The sequence below is a fragment of the Arachis ipaensis genome, chromosome B8 (genome assembly GCF_059453495.1).
Source record: "Arachis ipaensis isolate K30076 ecotype BB chromosome B8, ASM5945349v1, whole genome shotgun sequence".
Lineage (NCBI taxonomy): Eukaryota > Viridiplantae > Streptophyta > Magnoliopsida > Fabales > Fabaceae > Arachis > Arachis ipaensis.
In genome coordinates, this window is record NC_142443.1 from 141,785,909 (window position 1) to 141,807,557 (window position 21,649).

Here is a 21,649-nt window from a genome sequence, read left to right on the forward strand (position 1 = left end):
ATAAAAATGCATTAATGGATCATAGTAGTTAATAGATAATTTTGTATGGAAAAACAATATTATGAGAATGATATACTTTCATATGCTTGTGATTGTGAAACTCAAACTTTTTAATTTTTCTTCAAGTTGGTTTAGAAACTCAAACTCAAACACAATTAAAATACCAATTTAATGGGGGAAAAAAATATTTAAATGAAGAGTTAAGAGACTAGTTGAAAGGACAGGAGTGTGTTGTGTTTGTGGTTAAAACTCTGATTAATCACAAGAGGGTCCACATTTCACAGTCCACGTGGCGAAAGCGGAAAGGACTAACACGCAAAAACACCCCAAAAATATGTGCCGTCAGATATGCAGTCGTGTGTAAAATGTTTGAACGGCTGAGATCTTCTCAGCAGCGGCGGGGAAGGTTGTAGCGTGGCTTTAAGTAGAGAGAAGAGAAAGCGAAACAACTAAACCAGCGATCTCACAGCCTTCGCTCTGTAGATTTCGTTTCGTTTCGTTTTTTCGTTCTCTCTCTCTTTCGCTCTCTTAATTTTCTCTCTCTCTCTCTCGTTCGTTCACACAGAGAAAAGGCTGCTTCTTCTTCTCATTCTTCTTCTTCTTCTGTTAGGGTTTGTGGCTCATTGCATTTCATGCGTGCTCGGTGATTGAGATCCAGGTTTTCTTCGAATTGGATTTATGCTTAGGGTTTCGAGATTTTTCGTTCTTTCTATTTGCTTCCGTCGCCGCATTTTCTCTACGTCCTTATCGATCTAGGGTTTATGATTCCGTTAGTTTCCTTTACCTATTACATTCTTTCGATTGCTTTGTAATAATATTGTGCTCTATTTTGGGGGAAGAGGTAAATAAATAGAAAAGGAGGGTTTCTTCATAGTGTGGCTTTCCCTCTCTATACTAGTTGGTACTCGCATAGAGCTTCTGCATTTTTTGAATAGGAAGAAACTGGCTTTATTTGATTGGACCAGCTATTTTTTATTTTTGAGGATCAAGTTGTGGAGAATAAAGAACTTCTAGTGGATTGGATAGGTAATGAGAGAAGAACACCCACCATTGGGTTTTGTAGTGCTGTGTTGCATTAAGATTTGGAGATTAGACTTGATTTGTGCTTCTGAGAATTTGGGTCTTATTCAGAGATTGCCGTGTGGTGTGGGAGAAGAACATGTTTCATATTGTTGTAGTTGATATGTGCAGTTATTGTGAGCTTATGCTATGGCACCAACTGTACCAATAGACTTTGCTGGGCAAAAGGAATCCAGGTTGTACGCTCACTCACAGACAATGGGCAAGTCTAGGAAATACTCCAAAGGCTTTTCTACTGGATTTGTTCCGGATTTCCGACATGCGGTGGAGACTATGGGTGAATCAGAGGGGTTGGGTAGCTCCGGACGGGTTGATACGGAACTGACAGCGCCAAAGAGGAAATGCATTGGATTGAATGCTGATGGTTATGGTGATTTTGATGTGCCATTCCAGCATTTCAAATTGTCAAAGATGTCAGATTTCGAGAGGAAGGACTTGAAACAGAGGTTAGCACGGGAGCTCGAACGTGTAAGGGAACTTCAGAAGAAAGTTGATGGTATGAAGCCGAATGTTGTTGCATTAACTTCCCCCGGCGATATTAGGGGCTGCAGTGCGGGACAGAAAAGACCTCACCCGGAGAGCAAGTATAGACCACAAGAAGCATCGGTGCCCCAGGGTAAGAAAAGGCCCTTACCAGGACATAACGGTCCAAAGACCAAAAAAAGTATGTCTGGGCAGTTTGAGCATGCAAAACCTGCTGATTCTTCATTAGCTGCATTGATGAAACCTTGCGAGACATTACTTAACCGGTTGATGTCTCATCAGTTTAGTTGGGTTTTTAACACACCAGTTGATGCTGTTAAATTGAACATTCCGGATTATTTCAATGTCATCAAACATCCCATGGATTTGGGTACAGTGAAGAATAGAATAACGTCTGGTAAATATTCAAGTCCTATGGAGTTTGCTGCAGATGTACGGCTAACTTTTTCAAACGCAATGACTTATAATCCACCTGGGAATGATGTACACCTCATGGCAGAGACTCTTAGTAAGATGTTTGAAACGAAATGGAAGCCGATAGAGAAGAAACTTCCTGCCATGAACAGTGCTCGTTCTGAGCCATCAAAGTCAACTGCTTATATAGAAACTGGAAATTTTAACCAAATTCCTCCCATGAAAAAGAATAAAATTACCCCGAAAGAAACTAAAGTGAAACCAGAGCCTGTTAAAAGAACCATGACTGATGAGGAGAAGCATAAATTGAGTATGGAGTTGGAGGCAATGCTTGGAGAGTTGCCTGAAACCATTGTTGACTTCTTGAAAGAGCAAAGTTATGGTTCAGGTCAGGCCAATGATGATGAGATTGAGATTGACATTGATGCCCTAAGTGATGATACCTTATTCAAATTGCGGAAGCTTCTTGATGATTATGTGCTGGAGAAGCAAAAATCCGTGGCCAAAGCGAGACAGAGTGAAATGGAGGTCCGTCTCTCTCTCTCTCTCTCTCTCTCTCTCTCTCTCTCTCTCTGTATGTGTGTGTGTGTGTGTATTTGCTCATATAGGGTGGGTATTTTCACCTATTATACAGCTGGGATTGCCTTTTTGTGTAACCTATCTGTTGGATAGTCCGTCATGATGTCAAACTAAAAGATAGAAGTGGGTATTTGAAAAAATCCAATCAACTGGTTGATGTTTATATTTCAAAATATTAATATTAAAAATTTAATACAGCTGGGATTAACTTTTTGTGTAATAACCTATCTGTTGGATAGTCCGTCATGTTGTCAAACTAAAGATAAAGTGGACATTTGGAAAAATCCAATCAACTGGTTGATGATGTTTATATTTCAAAATATTAATATTAAGAATTAAATGGAGCTATATAGTGCTTAAATTTGTGATCTTTTGATATGCAAATTCAATCTAACATTTGTGTGCAAATTCAACATTTTTAGAAATGAAATATTTGGAGCAAATCTGTGATTTAGTCTTATGTTTTTCTTTATGTGCTGTACTATCACGATGGGCGTAATATAGTGCATGTCTTTAAATAATCTATGGCATGTGTATCATTCAGGCTAATGGTTTTTGTTTGCTTGCTTGATCTTTGTGCAGCTTGTGAATGAATCTGGGTTTAGCAACTCGTCAATGCAACCACCTAAAGGTATATTCGATTTGTTGTTGTTTTCTTCTTTTTTCCTGGTTATATCTTGATGATAGACATGTCTATGATAAATTGATCTTTATATATATATATTATTTTTTTAGTTATCTTTGTTTTTTTTGGGTTCATATGATAAGTTCATCGTTGAAACTACTTGTAATTCTTGAACTTTGCTGTGCAAATGCAGGTAATGATCAAGTTGAGGAGGATGTGGACATTGTTGGTGTGAATGATCCTCCTGTATCAAATTATCCTCCAGTAGAGATTGAGAAAGATGGTGCCAACAGAAACACTAAATGCAGCAGTTCAAGTAGCTCCAGTAGTGAATCTGGCTCTTCTTCCAGTGGTTTGTGTAGCTGCTTACTTTTCTTATTTCTCATATCACAATGAGTTTAGTCTTCTGATAATTTGTAATTTGATCTGTATTTTCTTGTTGTGGACTCCCTTATTGTTCATTGAGTATTAGTGTGTCATTGCGTATGATATCTGACCCCCCCACCCCCCCACAAAAAAAAAAAAACCAAGAAAAAGAAAAAGCAGCAAAAAAAGGCCTTCTCTTGTCCAAGCAATTGCCTCCAGAACTTGGTCCTTCTAATATTCTTATGTTCTGTAACTAGACTAGTCTTTTAACATTAATTTTGTGTTAGATTTGACTCCTAGAAAACAACCTAGTCTCTATTTATCTGCATCAGTAGGTTTTCTTGGATATTTTATTTTAATTGTACATTTTTTGTTGCCCGGACAGTGTTGACTGTTATTTTTATGTTCTAATTATTGGATAAAAGAAAATCTCATGATAGTTTATGTTTATGGTTTTACTATTTTTTATTTTCTATAAATGAGATTGAGGATTTTAGATAATGTGATGATTGAACATTGCACTTTTGCAAGACATTTCGTAGGCTATTCTTTAAAATTCAGTTCTTATCTCAAGATGAAGGCAATATAACCCTTGATAATGAATTTCTCTGTATGTTGGATCTGGAATATGCTTTTCTTATACAACTTTGTTGCGTGACAGATTCAGACTCAGCTAGTTCCTCGGCTAGTGAGTTAGACACTGCCAAATCCCCAGAACCTCCTAGTGCCAAGGTAAAAGGGATATCCATGAGTTGTCTAATAATATGGTGTATTAGACACTTATATAATATCCCATCATAAACAATGTCTATGAACAGACTGCTGAAATTTTATTAATTCCTAGTTGTTTGCAATGTACCCCTACTATTTTTAATGAACCTTCATTTCTGAACAATATTGCAGGAAAATGTAGGGCCTGTCTTTATTTCCAATCAAAACAGACAGGATCCTGGTAATTCTGAGTCCGAAAAGGGTGAGTCCCCAAGTTGGTGTTTTTTAATTGTGTGTATATTTTCATCTTAGGCATTTCTTTTGATGAGGAATTGAGGATGGTCCAGGAATTGTTGCCTTATAGCTCTCTTTCATGTATAGATTCAATTAATGTGGATGGCCAAGCCGAAAAGGATTCGCAGACCAAACTAGTGACTACTGAGCCAGAAAGCCTTCAAGAGGGTAAGCTTGAAACATGAAGAAACTGTCTGCTCTTAGTTTTGGGGGCATGATCTCACCCTTCGTAATATAACATTTTAGGGGAGAGTGCTCCACCTCAGAGGCAAGTCTCTCCCGACAAGCTCTACCGGGCAGCTTTACTAAGGAGCCGGTTTGCTGACACTATTCTTAAAGCTCGAGAGAAGGCTCTTGAAAAGGTTTGTTAAGGTGGTAATGTGGTAGCTAGAGATTTTTGTACCCTACTCTTGGAAACAAGTCTGTTGGCTGTCAACTCGGTACATCTAAAAAAAAAATCGTAGTTTTTAATTTTTCTTTTCTCGCCAATAAAGTTCTTTCACTTCACAGGTTTCTAATCTGGTAATTACCATCATTACCACCTTTGATAAAAGCCTTGCCAACATTAATGCAAGTGGTTTTTAAAATCTGGTCTAATTGGTTCCACCTTTGATCTCAGGCCGAAAAGCAGGATCCAGAAAAACTTAGGATGGAGAGAGAAGAACTTGAAAGGAGGCAGAAGGAAGGTGTGTTTCTGATTTTTGAACCTTGTAATACTCATTCTGTGGTACCTGTAGTCTAATTTTCTCAAATTATACTTTTTCAAGGTTTGCATTGTTTTACTAATTTATCGTTTTCAATTTGGTTTGCATCTGTAGAGAAAGCACGGTTGCAGGCAGAGGCAAAGGCTGCAGAAGAGGCTCGGAGGAAAGCTGAAGCAATAGCTGCAGCTGAAGCTAAGAAGAAGAGGGAACAGGAGAGAGAAGCAGCTCGGTTGGCATTGCAAAAGGTAACTTCTAAAGAGAGGTAGAAAATGAAAATCAATAAGAAACATGAAACATACAGTTCCTTAAAAAAGCCTCTGTGGGGTCCTAAAGAATAGCAGTGAACAATAGCAAACATTTCCAAAGTCCCTATGTAAATCAGTAACATAATCTCCCTTAAGAGAGTTGGAAAGTGATTCCGAGATTTGTATTCTATCCCACAAGTCAATAGGTAATCCAAAGGATTTAAAAATCTTAATGTCTCCAAACTAACTTCATTGTTCCCCACAATTATTATTTTCTCTATTTTACAAAGAATTTGCAATGAGACATTGTAAAATCATGCAATTGATTCTGGTATCATCCATCTATTTTTTATAAAGGGGATGGGATTTGTAATTTTCTTCCTAAAATACTCTACATGATATATATGTGTGTGTGTGGCTATTTTCAAGATTTGAATCAAGCCCACCTAAAGTAGAGAAAAATATTTACTGTCTTTGACTAATCTCACAGTTGTCACTAAATAAAAGGGTGGATTAAGTCACTAGTGCACATAACACTAATATCTTGTAGTTCATATGTTGTGATGCAAATTGAGCTTCCTTTGTGTTCTTACCGAATGGTGACTTTTTTAGATGGAGAAAACTGTTGACATCAACGAGGGCAGTCAATTTTTGGAAGATCTGGAGATGCTGAGTGCTGTACAAGGTGAACAGTTCCCAAGCTACATAGAAGAGGCGAGCCCAGATCCTCTACAAAGTAGATTGGGTAGTTTCAAGCTACAGGGAAATCCTTTAGAACAGCTAGGATTGTATATGAAGGACGATGATGAGGATTTGGACGAAGAACTGCCTCAGGGTGCTGCAGGACAACCAAAAGATGAAGAGACGGCTAGTGCTGCTCCTGGTGAACAGTTACCAATTTTCAAAGACGAGACAAATCCAGATCATCCTGAAGGTGGATTGGATAGTTCCAAACAGGAGGGTAATCCCTTAGAGCAGTTGGGATTATACGTGAAGGATGATGATGAAGATTTGGAGGAACAACCACCTCAACGTGCTGCTGGGAAATCAAATGATGTTGAAGAAGGAGAAATTGACTGATCTGTCCCTTTGTTTTCCTTCTCGCTCATGCAAGAATTTGGTGGTCGTGAGGAACAGTTGTAGGGTTACAGGGTGCTCGTTTTTCCAGCACCCCTGTAAGATAGAAGATGAGCTGTCTCCTTGAGAAGTTTGAAGATGGTATAGTAAAAGTTTATGGCTGGACTGCCTGGACATTGGATTTGGTTTGGGCTCTCTTCAATATTAGTATTAGTTTGGGAAACAGTTTAAAAATGTGGTATACCAAGCTAGACCGCATTTATTGTAGGGGTTTGATGTGTAGATGGGAAGTGTGCCAATTTTGCTTGCAAGAAGTAACTCCTTTGCAACGATATGCATCACCTTGACTAGTTAGCCTCAGTTGCAAAGTAAAATGTTAGAACAGAGGTTAAAATCGATTCTTTCTATTTATTTCAATCTTTAAAGTTGCTTGTGGTGCTTGTGAGAGGATAGCTTTAGTGTGATGAGGCAAACTAGGTTGAATATTTTAGATGTTATTTGTACATTTTTCGTATCGAAATGAATAGGATCATTAGCATGTTTAAGGGGATTGCGAGCTTTTGCAAATTTCCTACCCAACCCAACCCAATGAATCAATTACAAATAATTCATGAAAGACAGTGGATATTACTGCATAGAATTCCTACACCGCCAAAAATTTATGCACATTTCTCAGCAGCCTAGCTGTACACTATTTTTGTTTTATCTCAATACATTATGATTATAGCCTCACTCCTCAAACATACCCTCGTCTGACATTTTGAAGGACTCGGTTCCATTAACATGAATCTGTTCAGACAAGTTGCCATCTACATTTCTCAGCAGGCTAAAGTCAAAGTCGTCATCAGAATCAGAATCTTCGTCCTCATTTGAGCCCTGATCTTGCTTGTTATCTGCATTCCTCCGTTCTTCTTCCCTCTCTCTCTTGGCCTGAGCTTTTCTTACTTCTTGTTGCTTGATGCAGTCTTCATATGACATCTCATACCAAACAGTGCCCTTCCCCACAATTGATTTGTTATGTTGATCTGCTATGCGTTCTAGCCTGCTCTTCTCTGAATTCTTGGGTTCTCCCCAATAATCATAACGATATAAAGGATTTTCAGGATCAAATTGGTCTTTACCAAAGTGACTGGCATCCACATACCTTCCTGGTTCTTCCAATGGCAGACCAAGCGCTTTGCGACTGATAAGATGAAAAATAAGGGAGAAGAGACATTTTGAATAAAAAGATCTGTAATAACAGGGAATCCATTTGAAAAAACATCAACACAACATTACCAGCTGACGTCTCTAAGCAGGGCTTCTCTTTCCTCAAATGATCTGCGCCAATGCATGGCATCATACTCATCCATCTCGATGTGACGCCTTAATTTGGAAACTTCGTACTCCTCGCCTCTGGCTTTTGCTTCCGCAAATTGTTTATTATGGTGCTGCATCCGAAAAGGTGCAAAGCCATATGGGAAATAGAAATTTGAACGATAATTTGAGGGGGGAAATGAGGCATATTCAGTGAACTTATGTTTTGGCACTTTTGTTTCATTATGCTCAACAAATTTTAAGTGACCCTTACAATGTTGAACTCTCAAACCAGCCATATAATATGTGGTACCAACAGTAACACAAAAACCTTATTTTAAATAAAGGCTGGGGAGGTTGGAAGCTTACCTGACGCTCAGCAAATGCAGCCTCTAAGTCAAGCTCTTTGACACTTACTTTCTGCCAAAGTATCACAAACAAGAAGTAAATAAAAAAACATAAGTAACCAGATGCATGCAATCTCATAAAAATATCACTAACCAGAATAGTCTTGGGTAATATTGTGTTCTTATATTTGACTTCTGTATGCTGAACAGAATTTTGTTCATCAAAGTCGTCTTCATCAGTCAACTCTGACAGCTTTTTGCCTTTATATTTATCTGGATTAACCTCCATATCCGTCAAAATCATTTGCTCAGCTGCATTAATCTGCCATAACTGCAAAAGAAATGTAGTAGTTACTAGTTAGTGATGATGTCAGGTAAAGATGGACCAACCAGAGAGAACTTGAAATGTGGATGAATGATGAGGGTGGAGACAAAACAAAAGTCATATCCCATGTCCTGAAGGATGATTCTGCCTGGCGCATACTTACATTTTCATGAATGTTGTTAAGATAACTAGCGTAAGCTTTTAGGAATTATATAGATTTGACAACATTGATTTGCCAAAATACTCCGATTCCAAAATGGAATAAAATTTTAAACAGAGGTGCATCTAATAAACCTTGTCAACATATGGGTGATCTGACAACAAAGGTTCTTCCTCCGGCTTGTCTCCAGGATCTTTCCTAGGAATGGGAGGCCTTCCACAGTCTCGCTGCAAATTTCAAAATATAAAATCAAGAGAACAACTATGATAAGGTCAACCAATGCTTTTGAAACATTAAATCATTACTGCCACCTTTTTAAATAACCATGAAATTAAGACACTTAACAAAGTCAATTGAACAATCTAGCCTAATTCAATTGAGTTACAATTCTAATATCATGTGCAGAATCCATGATTAAATTACATCATTGTGGAAACTTACACGTTGCAATCAACCTTGTGAAAACATTTTCAATTAAAAGTTCTTAGATATAGATAAATGTCACGAATCCTTAGAGATCAGTGTTTGTGAAATACTTTTTCTTTAACAAGATTGCAGTCAACTTGCATAACGAGGGAAAGACACAAACCCGTATTTCATCTGGGTTAGTATCGTTACGTTGAAATATTGGTGGGTACTCGAATCTGTTAAAGCTGAAATATAAAACACAAGTTGAATATGATGCCTCAATCTAATCAAAATAAATATCAAATACTTATAGAAAGCTCAATATTGCAAATAGATAATCATACATCAGATGATCTATATTTGGATGGACAAACCGAAGTTCGATCGGAAATCGGAAACGGTAGGGATCTCTCTTTGCCTGCCAAAAAAAAAAAAAAAAATACAAACACTATTAAATAAAATTGATTCAAAAAAATTATGATGATATTTATACACGAGGGAAACTTAATACTATAGTGAAAAAACTATAATGACTATTCAGATTGCTCAGGAAACATACAATATAGAATCAGACAAATAGACCATGTATCCTAACTAGAGGAATAGTTAAGGGTTCAGTAAAGTGCATGGTTAAAGTGAGAGGGTTGATCTCAGTTACAAAATAAAATAAATAAATAAGAACATGGCCAAAAGCTTCTATCAATCCATCAATACAAAATGTGAAATCTCATGAATGGTAGTATAAGCTAAGAGATTTATCTTTGGAACAGTCCAAGTGGCCAAAATAATATACAGTCCAAGTGACAACTAATATAGGAAGTTATCAACTTGGGATTTTAAACACTCACCAAAACTTCAACCATGACATGCATACCCACTTTTATGTGATGGCGGATCCAATACCAGTCATTGTTCTTTATGGGAACCCACCTAGAACACATCATGCTATATGAGTCTTCCAGAAAAAAACACTTGCGAAAATAAATAAATAAAAATAATTGGAACATGCTCAAATAGTAAAACTGGAAGGCAAAAAAGATTTAAAGCCTTAAGTTACTAATGATAACAAGATGAGTGTGCTGGTTATATGGCAACACTATGACAGTAAATAAAATATGCAATAATTTATGGCTTCTGGAGAGAAAACATCACATTTTGAAATTTTACACAGAAGGACTGTCTGAAAATAAAATAGAATAGTGTCGACATCCTTTCAATAACCATGCCAAACGAGAGAGATTATGGTTATTATCTTCTAAATAAACTACTATTCCTTTTTCTCTAGTAAGACTGTAAGAGAACGGATCCAATATCTCAACTCAAATGCTTTAAATAGTCCCAAGTATGAAGTATGTCTGTCTCTTAAGGCTTGACCTCGTTCATGGTTGTTGATGCCAACAGATTAGAGCATCTAAGTGCTATGGATGCTTATGTAGTTGCTTTTCCCATTTTAGAAAACTCATCTTGTTTTTGTATACTAATTCCCTACATTTTGTTCATGTATGCATTAAATAACCTTTTACTTTCTAAACTTATAGCTAATCAATTAGCAACATCATGATAGTGGAAGCAACATGTTCACTTGAGTGTGTATTCCAAAAAATTAAGCAAATTAACATCCTGAACAGAAAGGACTTGAAGAATTCTAAAAAGAACAATATGAAGATTGGTAGTTACCCCTCATATACGCCGCCAATGTCAACAAATGCCCCTTGATAGAGATGCAAAGTTGTCACCATCCCTTCACAAATCTGCATAGAAGAAATTCTAGGTAATTAATATTATCATAATAACAAATAGTATAGGTGAAAAGCACTGTTAGGCATTTAAATTGCCTGCATCTCAATTATACACATTCAGGTAAGTTTTGGTTCTTGTTGGAAAAAATGTTTCAAAACATATGTAGGCATGGAGATAAAACAGAGCCAACCAAACCATGAATTACATGAGGATCATCTATTAAGTTATTAATACTATATAACTGTTCAAATTAGGACATTGTAACAGGTGAACATGAAAATTCAGTCATCATTATTAAACGGAAGAAAATCAGTGCAAACCACTAAAGCATAGAGTTGGTCAGTGGCTGAGAATTGCAACTAAGTTTCATGATCAGACTTGAAATGGTCACTACAACGAGCTACCAGAAAATCATCAGGAGCCTTCTACCATGAAATTAGTTTCCCCAAAATTGGTTTTCAATGATATGCCCTTACCCTATAAGCCACTTGAACTCATAAATCATAATCAGCAGGTTGGTAATGCAAGCATCCTAACACCTAAAAACACTTGCAGTATATGCAATCTTGGAATATTGACAACAGGTGAAGTGTCTAGAAGACAAAATTGCAGCATTAATCAAAATGAAAAACAGGAGCTAGAGGGCTTACTTGACCAGGATAATAGAATGGAAGCTCATACTGCAGAAAACATTAAAAAATCCAAACAGTGAGCACCATGTTGTAATGTTCCTAAATTGAAAGAAACAAAAAATTTGCTACTTCATCCAATCCTACCATGCCCTCCTTGTAGTCTTTCCCTCTTTTCCTCCTACCAGGGTGATAATCTTGGTCATGCTGTCACATTGACACAAAAGCACACCTATCAGCAATCAACATAACCCCAAACAACAACAAAGTCATACACAGGATGAACGAGAGTACTTAGAGGGAACATTTGGGTAAACAATACTGGAAAAAGAAAATTAGATTTTTTTTTTTTGGGGGGGGGGGGGGTGAAAGGAGAGTCAATTTCCTTTTTAGCTGTTTCTCACAAAAAGCACATTATTATACTACTTTTTTATATATATATCTATGATTCATTTTTTATCCCAAGCACTAGTATCCAAAATTCTAAATGCCAAAACCAAATAGGCTGCAACTAATCTTGGTCGAGACATCCACCATGAGGTAAAGGTCTTCACCCAGAGAATTCATTTAAACAGAATAAGTGTTTAATCACTTGATCCATGGACTCAATCTTTATCATGAATTATAAGCTTCAACTTATTTTAGCAGAAAATGACTTTCTTTATTGAAAGAAATACCACTTTTCACATACTTAAATAAATCTTTTAAAATAATCAGTATTCGGATTTCTCTCTTACTTTTTCTTTTTGCATTACAGAAGCTGAAAATAGTAGCATAGAAAAATCAATTTTCAGTTTTTGCAATCACATAAAACATTTGGGTTATAGAATCATTTTCTCCAAAGCAGAACAAAGCACACCCTATATATCAATATCATGAACACTTAAAGTAAGTAACATTTGGATTGAATTGGTAGGAAAACAAAAATACCAGATAAGATTCCTCCTCCAACCTATCCCTATTAGCTTCAACCCATTCCTCATACTGCTTCAAGAACACCTTGTACCTATCCAATGCAAGCCCACCAGTATCATAGTCTTCATCCACAATCACACCACCTTCAAGTTGTTCCAAACTCACTCTCCTGGCCAGCATCTTATGCGCCTCCCTCATGAACGCCAGCTCCTCCCTATCCACCTCCCATCCCCGCGGCGGCCAATCCCTCGGCGGCACCAAGCGCACCACCATAGGACCCGCCCAAAGCGTCTCAATAGGCTCCGGAATCTCCCCTTTGATCTCAAACTGCTTCTCAGAGAATTCGTCCTCGTCCATCCCCAATTCCTCCATCTTCTTCTTCCTGTAGCTAGGGCTCAGCATGTTGAACGCTTCAATGGCTTCGGGAGTTTTCAGAGGCACCTCTTCGCCTTCGTTGAGGCTCTTCCGAGCGAAATTGGCTTCGGGAGTGAGGATTTCCTCCCATGGCGCCCAACCGCGGTCGATCCAGTTTCGGCGGCGAGCTTCGTCTTCGGTTTCTTTGTTCCTGTGGACGAAGTTTTCGGGTAAGGTTTCGTCGACGGGGAACTCGTCGGAGGCGAAGCATTTGAGGGGAGGGTGGTGGCGGTGGAGGCGCAGAGGCGGTGGCGGAGGACGGTATCGAGGGTGGAATGAAGAGGTGGAAGGAGCGTTTAAGGGTTTAGGGAAAGTGAAGAAAAAGAGATAAGGTGATTCAAGGCTTTGCATTTTTGCTGCAGAGTGTGTAGTGTATTACTCACTCTATCCACTTTTCACTTGTTCTCAACTGAATTTTTATGCAATTTCTCCCATTTTTGGTTTTATTTTGAAGAAATTGAAGAAGAAAATTATTTGTACAATTTTATAGGAGACTCGAACCCACAACCTCTTAATTGAGAGTATGGAGAGACTATACCATTTGAGTTATAACTTATTGGCGATAATGATATCTTTCTACAAAGACGGTATTGATAATATATCTGACCAAATATATTTGATTAATTATCTAATAGGTCGTAATATAATTTTGATGTGAAAATGTCATTATCAGAATATTTTTTTTAAATAGAATTTTAGTATTATTTTAAAAAAAATTATATTATCCTAAAATGATGGTGTTAAAATAATAAAAATTCTAGTATTTTTTACATAATTAGATACTTAATAAAAAATCATGAACACACTTATTTAAAATGATTTCCAAGTATTTTTTATCTCCTTTTTTTTTCTTCCTTTAACACAATTTTTTTTTTGAAAAATTTACAAAACACCAGAAAATTTATATTTTTTTATTTTGAATTTTCTTCTTTGACGGACAAACTACGTTTCCTTTCTTTTCAAAATTTATCTAATGCTTTACAGCCCATGACCTCAAGGAATAAAAAGAAAAAGTAAGAAGGAATTTGGGAATTGATAGAATGAAGAGATAAGGAGAGAGATATGAGGAGGTAGGTGATAATAGAAGAAAGGTATCCAAAGGTGAAAATGATTTCTCCTTGTTATTATAATGAGGCATTCAAGGGTTCAGCTAGGACATAAAACATGGTCTGAGCCAAAACTCCAGATTCACCACCTGAATCTGAAGTAGAGTGAATACCCCATCCGGTGACAATTATCTCGAAAGGATAACGAGGTCCCAAGAAAAAAAACACCCAATCTGCTCTCTGATATAATTTTTTGGGACTGATTAGCTCCTGTATCAAAAAAACAACATTGATTTTTTTTTGGCACAGAGGCCTCATTGTTCTTTCTAAGCAATTGTCACGGGTCGGGTTGGGTTTTTTTTTTTTTTTTTTAAAGATCTCGTTGTCTTTTGAAGTAATTGTCAGGAGTTATTTTGGGTTTTATTCTATTATTAAAAGGATAAGGTGATGACTTGAATGAATATTGCTTGCTCCAAATTTCTGAACCATTAGACAGAAGATGCCCCAATCGGTATGTGTACCTGAATAAAATATATTTGACGAAAACCAAGTTGGGTTGGTCTAGTGGTTAGCTCACTAGTCCGCTTAAGCAAGTGTCGGGGGTTCGAATCCCGCCTTGTGCATGCAGCAACCCATTGGCCAGCGGCAAACCCTTAAATGGAGCTCAGTCCCGCGACGGATTAGTCCTTGACCTACCGGGTTGGGGGATACCGTGGGAGACCAAAAAAAAAAAAAAAAAAAAAATTATATTTGACGAAAGAAATTATGAAACAAACTCTTCCCGTTACTCAGTTTTGCTATCTACATACATGGATATCAATAAGCATACACTTTAATTTGTAAGGTTAAATAAACAATAAAATTCAAGAGTATTATTTATGCAATACACAAGCTAATTTAGCAGATTGAATGAAGCATACCACATGGCGTTGAGACCAAATGTCAATGTTCCAGCAGTAAATGGTGTAGCTTCATTTATGTCATATCCACTTAATAGATCAAGTGTCTAAAGAGTATGGTACTGAATTTTATCACGATGATTCATTAGGTAGATAATGAAAACATTAAACAATGTAAACAATAGATATATCAGATGTTCATTTCATCAGGTGTATAGATGGTTATTTTAATATTAAAATTTAGATGATTAATTTGGAAGTATAGTGTATTTTTATTTGATTAGTGGTTGTTCATATTGTTTAAGATGGTCATTGTTTACCTATCACTCCCTTTCATATAAATGGCATGTATCACTCACTATGCTCAACTAATATTAAGTCATAAGAACTAAACTTACTTCATCCCAAGATTTCCCTTGAGCAAGGCGCAGATATAGAGGTGCCTTAGGATTCACAAATGATATGAAATTGGAAACTGCAATGATCAACGGTTAGCAATTTCATAAAATAAAAATCATATACATATTCTGAATCAAGATAATAATCAGTGTTTTTGTAAACAGCAATGCTAGATCAAAGTTTCTAAGGTAACACTCAGTATTATCAATTGGAACTTCAAAGAAGCCTTTCCTGTCTTTGTATCACAAATTTGTACTGGCACAAACATTCAAATGGATAAGATCAGCATTCAGCAGGGTTCCACTTTGAAGTAGTTAATCATAGAGAGATTAATGAATAACATACTAACCTTTATTAACAAAATAACAATAATAATTAAAAAAAAAGAATTATTCAGATACACTGACTAAAAAAAGCCGAATAAATAGAGTATTTGATACTTTTTCGGTTAATGCAGGTGATTGCTTGTTAAAGCATCCCATCTTGTGTTGAATTCTCTGCAAGGAAAAGTCTAGAGGGCCAGCACCTTTGTTAAATTCTGGCCAGCATGTAACCAGCAAAGAAAAATGAGCCATTAGATGAAATCTCACACCAATCTCACACCATTAAAACCATCATTGATGGCTACAAATCACAAAAGTTGCTGGCCCCTAGCATTCCTCTTCTTTGCAATACTGAGGAACAGAGTAAGAACATTACCTGAAATCATCTGCAGATGGGCGAGGGTGATAAACATTCAGTCACCCTTTGCGAGTGGTTGTTCCCCGAAGCGATGCTCAAGTTGATAAGCAACGAAACAAGAAGAATCATACAACAATAACACCATGACCATCATATAATACCTCCATATATATGAATATATTGAAAGTGAGGAGTGGACTTGAAGTAGCAGTAGGGCAACTTGTTAAATGCATCTTCCACCTACCTACCAAGCTTGGCTTTTTAATTTGCTTACATTGACAAGTTATTTATTTTCACCCTAATCAGGCTTCCAATTGTTGCCATTAACAGACTTTACTAATAAATAATTCTTCATGAGATTGAAGGTTCTTTTGTCACGACACAAAGTATATAGACTGAGGAATAAAAGTATATTTCTAACAATTTTCATGGATGAAACTTACCAATTTTGCATGACCTATCCAATATGATATATCCATTTTCATCTCCAGCACACTTAAAAAATAAACAAATAAATAAATAAAACGGTTAACCAAGTTACAGAAAGAAAATTCATGAGTTCCCAAATTAAAAAATAATTAGATAAAAAGAAAACTCAAAAGATGTTTGGTTAATCTGGTTCATATTCATTGCATCATTGAGAATTAGTTTAGTTTTGGACTTAGTTTTTGTTCTTTGCTTTTCTAGAGAGAGAAAAATTCTCACTTCTTTTTAGATTTTATGATTCTTTAATCATCTTTTACCTTAATTTTTATATTGGATCTTGTTAATTTCAGTGTTTATTGCTTTAATTGTAGTTTCTTCATTATAATTTTGCTTAAATATTTTACTAGTAGTTTCATCTTAGTTTATCTCTTTGTTTCAATTTGTGAACCTTGTTAATTTTAATATTTCGTCAACACATTGATGTTTTTATGTTTCACTAGTTTTATTTTAGTTGTTATTATTGATAATTGTTAGTAGGTAGTTTTAATTTCTATTTAATTTTGCAATTTAGTTATATTTTTGACTATTGCATATCAAGTATTTGATGAAATATCTTCTTTAATTATGGAGTAGTTTTTCATACTCTTAGCCTAGGTTAAAGTAATTGAGTGACCTTGAGTCATTGGGTCTAATCGAATTGATGATTTGGGAGTCCTTATTAGCCAAGTTGATAGCCAAGAGTTCTTTTGCCATTTGTACTTGAAAACCCAAAAATCTCATTCACTTAATTCTAGTCTTAGTTATAGTTAGTTTAGTTAGCTTTAGAGTAGAATTAGATTCATACATTGATTTGTTAGATTGCCATCCACTTAGGTATTGCTTGAATTGCTTGAATTTAATTTCTTGTCATTTAAGTTTCTTGCATGTCAAGTTTGTTAGTTTAAATGTTTGTTTATGTCTTTTAACTCTGAAATTCTAGCCAACTTTAATTTAAGTTTCTTGCATGTCAAGTTTGTTAGTTTAAATGTTTGCTTATGTCTTTTAACTCTGGAATTCTAGCCAACTTTAATACACACGATTATCCATTCTTGTGGGGATGACTGAGTAATACTTTCGGTTATTTTTATTGAGTTGAACTTGTAACAACCAAATTAAACTTTGATTAAGAGCTAGTTGTCGGTTTAGAACTATACTTGCAACGCAATCTTTATTGATAAATTCTAGACCGACAATCGACTCCTATCACCCCACATACGGCGCCAATATACAAAAAGTCTCTGATACCGGAACTTGCGAGTCAAAACCGTCGCCGATTATTTTCATGCTAAACTAAATAATTTCAGACGGTACGGGGATCTATTTTCATGCTAATTTTAAGTTATATGAGCGGAAGCAAATCTTGTTATGTTGTCATGTCATATAGTGTAGTATGCGCAAATGCATGTGAAAACCACATTAGTGATGTGATATGTAATCATTGTCGAAAATGATACGCGAGGTTAATATGCATGCAAAATGGCCAAAAAATATATATAAGTATAAAAGAAATGGAACATTTTAATTTTACAAGGTACAATCACATGGAGAATTACATAACCCACAAAATTTAGGGTGAGGAGGAAGGGTGTTAACGTAATTTCCCAAACTTAGTAAGGTTTATTGTATAAACCAAGCAAGGATTTCTCCCTCTCTTCTACTCTTTTCCTTGCAGCTTCTCTTGCCTTAAGAGCTGCTTTCTCTTCTTCAGAGATAACCTTGGCTTTGGACTTCTCTTCAGGTCTCTTTCTCTTGCCAACAGTAAGAGACGAAGGAGCACCTTTCACATTTCTTTTGGGATTCAAAGAAGAACTAACAACTGGCCCTGGTGAAGGTCCATTTTGAGATTTATTTTCTGTTTTCTTTTCAACTGATTTTGATTGTGAAGTTGACAAAGACTTTGAATTTGGTCTACTGATCCCAGCATTTGATGAAAACTGAGGTGAGGCATATGCTTCTTCTTGAGTCACCCACTTCCCTGTTAAAAATTTCTTTGAGTAAAGGTCCCATCCATAACTAATCTATGATATTGACTTATAGAAATCATGTGTAATGTCACTTAATCATAGATGAAATCAAATAATCAATATAATATTACTTCATATAGTAAAATGAGAAAAGGAGAAGAATAAAGCCCAAACCTATAGCTTCAGAATAGTAAAACCCTGATTTTGGATCATAGCAAAATCCATTTGTTTTATGGTAGTAGTAACCTGAACTGTCATCGAACTGCCATTCTGCAAATTATGCAGTCAACTTCAGGCATAAAATAAAATTGCATGACAAAATATGCTTGAAACTCGCAATGCATAGTTACATGAGTTGAGTATATAAAGCTAAGTGGATATTTTATCCATGCTTAACAGCAGCAAAAATGTATTTTTGTTTAAATCTCAACTCAAAACAAAAAAAAACGAAACACAGTATGAGAAAAGGCAAAGCACTTCCAAATTTCTCTAAGGGGAAAAAGGTTAATAGTTATTTGACTAATTTTTCCATTTCATTGATCTTGGTGTGACATGAAAACATATCTAATTTTCGACATTATCTAGTAAGTTTCCTGAAACACAACACTCATTGATCTTGGTGTGACATGAAAACATATCTAATTTTCGACATTATCTAGTAAGTTTCCTGAAACACAACACACTACTCTTAATTCTTGAAGGATAGTTAACTTGGTCTTTTATTTATTATCTATAGAGGACTATGTCTCCTCAATCTACCACAGATAGTTGATTGATTATACAAGAAATTGCAAATGTTAAATAGACAGTTTTTATTTCCTTATCTTTTATTTATGGATACCTACAGAATGCTATCAAACTATGCCAATTAATTATTAATAGACCTGTATCAAGAAAATAAATAAACAAAAACTCATACTTACAACCTTGGTCATCCAATTCATGAAATTCTCTTGTTTCCTCAAACTTTGCTTTATCCTTTTGATAGCTGCGATGTGCTTTCTGCAAAAGAGAACACAGATATAACAAACGTTGTACATCTGATCTGAGTGTAAATGTATATAAAACATTAGCACTTGTCCAGATATTTCCAACTCCTGGACAAACTATTTTTGAGTTCCTAATCAGTAGTTGCTAAAATTGTATAGTCCCTTTGGAATTTGAAGGCTGTTCTGAAATCAGGTCTTATATTTGGACTATAAGCAATAGTATATATGTGGAATTGTGAGTTATGCATTAGCCATGTGGATCACATAAGATACTTTTTATTATCATAAATCAATGGTCGTACTCAAGCTATTAAAACTAAGTTATGAAAATGGTTTTGTATATAATTTTCTAACCCCATCTGATATCTATCTATCGGACAGCCCTCAATCTGATATACTCTTATTACTAAAGAACCAACTAAGGTGATTTTATCATCTTTCTTTTCTAACTTTTTTACAACAAGTGCTATCTCATCTCTCTCAAATGCAATGATTACTAAAATTCACAAGCAAGCTTTCCAGTGAAACTAGACAAAAGGCATATACATAGAAATAAATCATACGCTTCTATATCAGAAGCTAGTATATACTCAAAGGGTTTTCGAAACAGTGGAAGAAAGAGCCAGGTAAGCATCATTTTAACCAATAAGAGAAGTGTAAAAAGATCTTACGGCTTCAATTTGCTCAAGGGCGCGAGCTGTTTCCTTCTGCTCTTTCTCCTTAGCAGCATTCTCCTTTCGCATAACAGCTAGCCTCTTGGCGACATTGTCTTTGTGGCGTTGACCAAGCTCATGATTTCTAATGCTCGAAGGATTGTTCGATATATAAATTTTACAAAAGTCACACCATTTGTTCCCTTGGCTCACCCAGTACTGAAAACAAAAAAAAAGGTAATCAATAACAAAGTGCCTCCAATCAAAATCTATTACAACTCACAAGTCTAACTTATACACATCATAAAAGTGAACAAACCACCACATCTCCATAATCCAAGTTAATATTTGCATCCTTACCTAATGAAGGAAGCAGGATCATATAATGCAAACAATAGAACTACCTTCGGTGGAAATAATAAATGCACACAGTTTACAGTTTCATCAAACTACACTTCTGTGAATTATTATAATTTACAAAACCAAAATAATATTACATTAATTTGGCTTTTAGGCACCAAAGCTGCCACATCTAGTACACAAATGAGAATTACGGCGGAAAAGTAATTTTGAGTGCGGGAACATAGAACGTAAATTTAAAAGAAAAAACAGAGGAAGTTAGAGCATGGAATATAATTAGGGAAATTAAATTAATAAAAATTAGGCGCTTACTTCCGTCATGGCAGCAAATTAGGGTTCCGAATAGGAGGCTATGAAGAGATTTCGGAGATGTAGGTTAAGCTCTGAAAAGCTGGGAGTGGTTGGAACTTTGAAACTAGGCGTCCCTAAATGTCTTCAACTTTCAAAACCTGGACAACGAAGAAGATGAGTTCGAAAACTCGGTCAGAGACGTCAGATCAGAGACACCGCAACGACGGAAACGAACCACTGCAACGCAACCCGCAAGTTTTTTAATGGGCCTCTGTGCTAAAGAGTACCATCTCGGCACTGGGCATTTTAATATTATATGGGCTTATCTAGGCCCAAAATTAGAATCGTAATAGAGTTCCAGACCCTAACTAAAATCAGGAAGAGAAAATTTTCTAAGCCCAAAAATAATGTTAAGACACCTCCTTCTTCCGTTCGCCATCCACTGTTGGGTTGGCAAAGAAGTGGAACACCTGTAGATAGGAGATGATCTTGTCGATTTCCTCTATGTCGGTGGTGGTGGCATTGAGGGTGTCGTTGGATTTGGCGATGTCGGCAAGGGCGAGGGCATAGCTTGTGGCGGCAGTGGCGCCATTGTTGTTTGACTGGGAAGATGAAGAAAAAGTGCGAGGGATCTGAGAAGAAGGTTTTTCTTTTCTTTTTCTTTTTCTCTCCTTTTTGTTTTGGATGTTGGATTTGGTGGTGTGAAAAAGGAGAGGCTGAGGTGACCACTGCGAGAAGCTTGGAGCCTCTTGTTATCAGATAAGATAATTGGCTCCTATGAATAAGAGGACATGATTTGGTGTAATGGGGATATGCTTTTGTGTGGATTAACTGCTAATTTAGTATTAAGTAAATTTAACTGTGGATAAAATTTTTTTTAAAATATATTATTGATAAAATAATTTTTAATAATTAAAAATATAACAAAAATAATTAATAAATATTATATTTTTAATAAATAACAAAAAAATTATATTTAATAAATAATTTATTTGTTTCGAATTTTTTAAGGACATTTGAATAAATATTTAAAATATACATAAAAAAAAGTTTGTAAAAAAATTAATCTCTAAATTTTCCTTTTATGTTT

At 35.8% G+C, this 21,649-nt stretch overlaps 3 protein-coding genes across 3 annotated transcripts; 1 reads left to right on the top strand and 2 right to left on the bottom strand.

Annotated features, from left to right (window-relative positions):
- Positions 1 to 390: 390 nt before the first annotated feature.
- On the top strand, positions 391 to 7,123 carry LOC107612334 (transcription factor GTE10). The gene is made up of 10 exons (XM_088496485.1): positions 391 to 2,505; positions 3,139 to 3,187; positions 3,375 to 3,533; positions 4,209 to 4,279; positions 4,451 to 4,520; positions 4,640 to 4,720; positions 4,799 to 4,914; positions 5,172 to 5,238; positions 5,371 to 5,501; positions 6,114 to 7,123. The coding sequence occupies exons 1-10, from the start codon at positions 1,210 to 1,212 to the stop codon at positions 6,579 to 6,581; spliced, it is 2,508 nt and encodes an 835-aa protein (XP_088352611.1). The 5' UTR covers positions 391 to 1,209; the 3' UTR covers positions 6,582 to 7,123.
- Positions 7,124 to 7,185: 62 nt separating this feature from the next.
- PDE312 (Nucleic acid-binding, OB-fold-like protein) lies at positions 7,186 to 13,257 on the bottom strand. Its single transcript, XM_088496486.1, has 12 exons — positions 12,414 to 13,257; positions 11,631 to 11,690; positions 11,505 to 11,534; positions 10,792 to 10,865; positions 9,963 to 10,044; positions 9,459 to 9,532; positions 9,296 to 9,359; positions 8,841 to 8,933; positions 8,376 to 8,552; positions 8,244 to 8,294; positions 7,857 to 8,008; positions 7,186 to 7,761 (listed from the first exon to the last, which is right to left on the bottom strand). Exons 1-12 carry the CDS (start codon positions 13,161 to 13,163, stop codon positions 7,308 to 7,310), a joined length of 2,061 nt encoding a protein of 686 aa, XP_088352612.1. The 5' UTR covers positions 13,164 to 13,257; the 3' UTR covers positions 7,186 to 7,307.
- Positions 13,258 to 17,779: 4,522 nt separating this feature from the next.
- On the bottom strand, positions 17,780 to 21,375 carry LOC107612337 (zinc finger protein ZOP1). Its single transcript, XM_088497613.1, has 5 exons — positions 20,581 to 21,375; positions 19,927 to 20,127; positions 19,193 to 19,268; positions 18,441 to 18,536; positions 17,780 to 18,277 (listed from the first exon to the last, which is right to left on the bottom strand). Exons 1-5 carry the CDS (start codon positions 20,587 to 20,589, stop codon positions 17,910 to 17,912), a joined length of 750 nt encoding a protein of 249 aa, XP_088353739.1. The 5' UTR covers positions 20,590 to 21,375; the 3' UTR covers positions 17,780 to 17,909.
- Positions 21,376 to 21,649: the final 274 nt, after the last annotated feature.

Coding starts and splice junctions, on each gene's coding strand:
- LOC107612334 (XM_088496485.1), top strand. CDS start 1,210: ATGGCACCAACTGTACCAATAGACTTTGCTGGGCAAAAGGAATCCAGG. Junction 4,280..4,450: donor CAGAACCTCCTAGTGCCAAG/GTAAAAGGGATA, acceptor ACAATATTGCAG/GAAAATGTAGGGCCTGTCTT. Junction 4,521..4,639: donor TAATTCTGAGTCCGAAAAGG/GTGAGTCCCCAA, acceptor TTTCATGTATAG/ATTCAATTAATGTGGATGGC.
- PDE312 (XM_088496486.1), bottom strand. CDS start 13,163: ATGCAAAGCCTTGAATCACCTTATCTCTTTTTCTTCACTTTCCCTAAA. Junction 11,535..11,630: donor AAGACTACAAGGAGGGCATG/GTAGGATTGGAT, acceptor TGTTTTCTGCAG/TATGAGCTTCCATTCTATTA. Junction 10,045..10,791: donor ATTGGCGGCGTATATGAGGG/GTAACTACCAAT, acceptor GATGTGTTCTAG/GTGGGTTCCCATAAAGAACA.
- LOC107612337 (XM_088497613.1), bottom strand. Junction 19,269..19,926: donor CCCTTGAGCAAATTGAAGCC/GTAAGATCTTTT, acceptor TCTCTTTTGCAG/AAAGCACATCGCAGCTATCA. Junction 18,537..19,192: donor TCATGAATTGGATGACCAAG/GTTGTAAGTATG, acceptor CATAATTTGCAG/AATGGCAGTTCGATGACAGT.